Below are 3860 nucleotides of genomic sequence, written 5' to 3'. Positions count from 1 at the left end.
TGTGTGCGTTTGTGTGGAGAAGCTCTGGCTCACAGGAGGCCGACTGTTATCCCGCGTGGTAGGCCTTTCCTTGAACCCCCCCCTCCCCTACTTAACTCCCCACTACCTCACCCACTGTGCCCTTTGGCCAGGCATGTCCTCACCCAGCACCCTCCACAAACACACACAAGACATATGCACGCACAGGCACGAGCACACACATGGCTTCAATCAAACAGGGATGCATGGCCCCCCGTAAAAAGGTGTGATGGAAATTCAAAATGATGGCACTTATCCACACTTTGTGCCTCTTAGCGCACTGATAATTGCAAACACCTGCACCCCCCCCCCCTCCCCACACGCACCCCCTTCAAAGAAGGGCCACACTCGGATAGCTGGAGGGGGCACACACACCTGGGCAGAGCAGAGCGCTACCACATGGCTCAGTGGCGAGGTGTTTAACGTGTCCTTCTGCTGTCAACCCCCTCCCTTGGCATTAAGGAACTCCCTCAGCTCTGATTGAAGACACAGCCCGAGGCTCCTCTCTGCTCTGTACTGTCAGGAGATTAATGCTGTTGGAGATGTTAGAGCTGACTGAACAGCGGAAATCCTCATAATGATGATTTCTTGGCTTTTTTAGCTCGATCACCTCAAATTGTTGCTTGGTTGTTAGTTTAGTAATCTCCTAATTAGAAACGTTTGAGTGGAAAGGGCCACTGCATCATTTCCACTGATGAGTGGCCATTTAGCTTCATGTCATAATAAAATATTTTCAAAACATATCAACAAAAGATTCAAGTGACATCTGTTTGGATCAAATCCTGCAATGGCTGGTCTGGCAAGCTAATTCACTCAGATGTAACCTCAAGCCTCTCCAACAAAATACTCCTGTACAATAATAATCGGAGCATTTTCTTATTTCCACAATCTCTTAAATTAGACAGAAGCTGTGTTCGTTTTCATCAAAGATGCACACCCACAGCTGCCATTCATGCTCCACTCATTGATCTTACAAATACCAATCAGATTGCAATGCACTTCTGCGCTGCCAGATGGCGCAAGTGACCTCTGTAAAGCCCAAAGTTTCCACCAGAAGAGGTGAAGCTGCTGGACTATCAACCTAACACACAGCACTAGATAGTCAGGCTCCTGAGTCTGATTAATTACAGGCAGAGCCACTGTTTCCTGCCTGACTCACTTATTTAGATAACAGAATTACAATTAGCCAACCATTTACTGACAGTCTGGCCCAGTGTGACTTACAGGGAGTGAACATGCACAGCGCTTTTGCTCAAAGACACTTTATCAGGATGCATGCCCCTTAATAAACAGCGCACTACTTTTTGCAGAGACCGAACCAAACAGTACTGGTTAGGACAGTCTCTCCCACCTCACAACTTCCTTTTATAAATTTCCATACATTTTTTCCACTGATGCTGTTGCAGACCCTTGTTGCAGTTTGCAAACACTTGTTGATTTCATGTGTAACTAGCCCACTCAGTAGAAAGTAATGTCCACATAACAAAGAAGATAACCGAACTGAAAAAGCTTCTGGTAGCTACCACTCAGTTTGGCGTTTGCACACATAGCAAGTCTACATAATATAGTTTAAGTACCAAATAAACTACATTAACAGGCGGAAAGTCCAAATATATTCCGTTTTACGCTTTAATAAGGAGATAACGTTTAGTTTTCCTAACAAACAACGCAGGAACAAGCGCATTTATATCTTTACAAATTTATTTGTCTTCCAAAACGAAGAACATCATAAGAGCATTGAACATATCTTTGGCATGACAGTAAAAAAAGACAACTCAAATATATATATAAAAAATGCAGTGAACGGACTTCCACAATACAGATCTCATTTCAATATGAACTTTACTCCCTTGTCGGCTGTACAAATATAGTGCATACTCTTTCCATTTTACAAGAAAAAACAGATTCAAAACAACTTTCTAACATTGAACAAAGAGAGAACTATTAAGTGTCATTTTAAAGTCTTTATGGTCCTTTTCCACTTCTCACCAGGGTCGCCACACTGAGTCCGTGTTGCCTGACGGGGCTCCGGGGGAAACCGCAGCCGGTACAGGGACCGGCGTGCTGACGTTATTGGCATACACGGGGATAACTGGGCCGTTTGGCGCAAATGCCGCGTTGGGTATGAGGAATGCAAACTGTCCGTCTGTGGCAGGCACGATCTGGAAACCACCGTACACTTTGGTGGCGTCTGAAGGTAAACTAGCCGGCGATGAGCCTCCTTTACAGGACACCGCGTTCATAGGCAGGACCTGCGGGGACGAGCTGGGGATCTGCACCATGGGCTGGCCGAAGGAGGGGTGCGTTGGTCCGGCGGTGGATGGGAGCTGGTGTTGGTGCTGATGCTGGCTGGGGTAGTTCATAGCGTTGATCTGGGTCATGCAGTTGGCCAAGTGGCCGAGGAGCCGCGTCCTGACCTCGGTGTTGACACCTTCGCAGGTGGACAGGAAACGGGTGACTTCATTCATGCACTCGCTGAAACCAGCACGATATTTTCCCAAGACAGTGGGGTCGGTGTTCAGGGCAGCTACAGAGAAAACAGACAGGTGTATTTTAAGTCAAGATATCAATACACCAATGTTGTTATTTTTAAGTTGTGTAAAATTTAGACGCGGGTCTTGAAGCAGGATTGTTGGACCAGCCCAGACATATTCTAAAACGCACAGTCATGAGACAGATTAGTCCGGGAAATGCGACTTACCGGTCATCTGAACCCTCTGGAGGTTCCGGAGATGCTTCACCGTCATCTCCAGGATGTCCGCCTTCTCCAGTTTGGAGTGTCTGGAGCTCTGAGGGGACGGAAATCACACATGGTTAGGATTACGCGCTCACTTTCCCACTGTTTGACAGGGGCAGTTTTGAGATCTATTAATAACCAGGACGCTGAGTGAGTACTTACATCTTTTTTCAGCGCATCCAGGATGAGAGTTTTCAGCTGCCCCAGACTCTCGTTGATTCTGGCTCTTCTCCTCTTCTCCATAATTGGTTTGGATGACTGAAGATAAAAGCAAAATGACATTAACTGTTAAATTTCTCTTTCTTGTTTCGTGCGTAAAAGTGAAAATCCTCGCTTTGGTTGAGGAGCTTGTGCAAAATTGTGTCCAAAACGAATTGTTTCAGGATTTTTGTTTTTAGATGACACTGACGAGAAATGTTTTTCAATATATGCTTTATACCAACCTTTCTGTGCTCAGAGGCTGTCTTGGGTTTATCGGGAGTTGTGTTCATGCTCGCCGGGGTTGCAGCGACCGGAGAGGAGGAGGTTTTTTCCATCATATCGGCAGGCATCTTTTTATCGGAAATATCCCACAAAACCACAGCAAATTACGATCCACTGGTGTAGGAAAAAGGACGATGAATATTTTCAGCTTGAAATATTCACAAGTCCCCTCTCCCTCAAAAAGAATCCTGAGATATGAGATATCAAGTTAAAATCCGTTCGAGCGATGCGCGGCGGCAGCGGCTACCAGGAGCGGATGCAGAGTCTCTCTGTTGGGCTCTCCGCGTGTGGCTTGTATTTATATCTCGCACTGCACGCGAACGGCTCGTGTGAAACTTCCCAAACTTTCTTTCCCACAGTAACTTTCCACCAATCAGGGCGAGGGACACGCGGCCCGAGGGAGGACGGCTCGTGGTCGGCGCCCTCCCATTGGTTGTTTGGCCGCTTGAGCTGGCGGCCAATGGCGCGAGGCCCGGGTTCAGGGCACAGCCGGGGAAACTGCCTTCAGTCTTCAATCATCGTACCGTTTACATATTAACAGTGGAGCCGCTGACCGGGCACCGCCACCAGGAGCGCGCGGAGGACTGTTTCATCTGCCAGACGAGAGAATGAAGAAAAAAAA

At 47.2% G+C, this 3860-nt stretch overlaps 1 protein-coding gene across 1 annotated transcript; it reads right to left on the bottom strand.

The window, feature by feature from the left end:
* Positions 1–1702: 1702 nt before the first annotated feature.
* her6 (hairy-related 6) lies at positions 1703–3495 on the bottom strand. Its single transcript, XM_070908566.1, has 4 exons — positions 3199–3495; positions 2918–3013; positions 2720–2807; positions 1703–2545 (listed from the first exon to the last, which is right to left on the bottom strand). Exons 1-4 carry the CDS (start codon positions 3304–3306, stop codon positions 2004–2006), a joined length of 834 nt encoding a protein of 277 aa, XP_070764667.1. The 5' UTR covers positions 3307–3495; the 3' UTR covers positions 1703–2003.
* Positions 3496–3860: the final 365 nt, after the last annotated feature.

Source organism: Enoplosus armatus, chromosome 7 (genome assembly GCF_043641665.1).
Source record: "Enoplosus armatus isolate fEnoArm2 chromosome 7, fEnoArm2.hap1, whole genome shotgun sequence".
In the NCBI taxonomy this organism is placed as follows: domain Eukaryota; kingdom Metazoa; phylum Chordata; class Actinopteri; order Centrarchiformes; family Enoplosidae; genus Enoplosus; species Enoplosus armatus.
The sequence above is the reverse complement of the archived record's forward strand: the minus strand, read 5'-3'. Positions and strand labels throughout refer to the sequence as shown.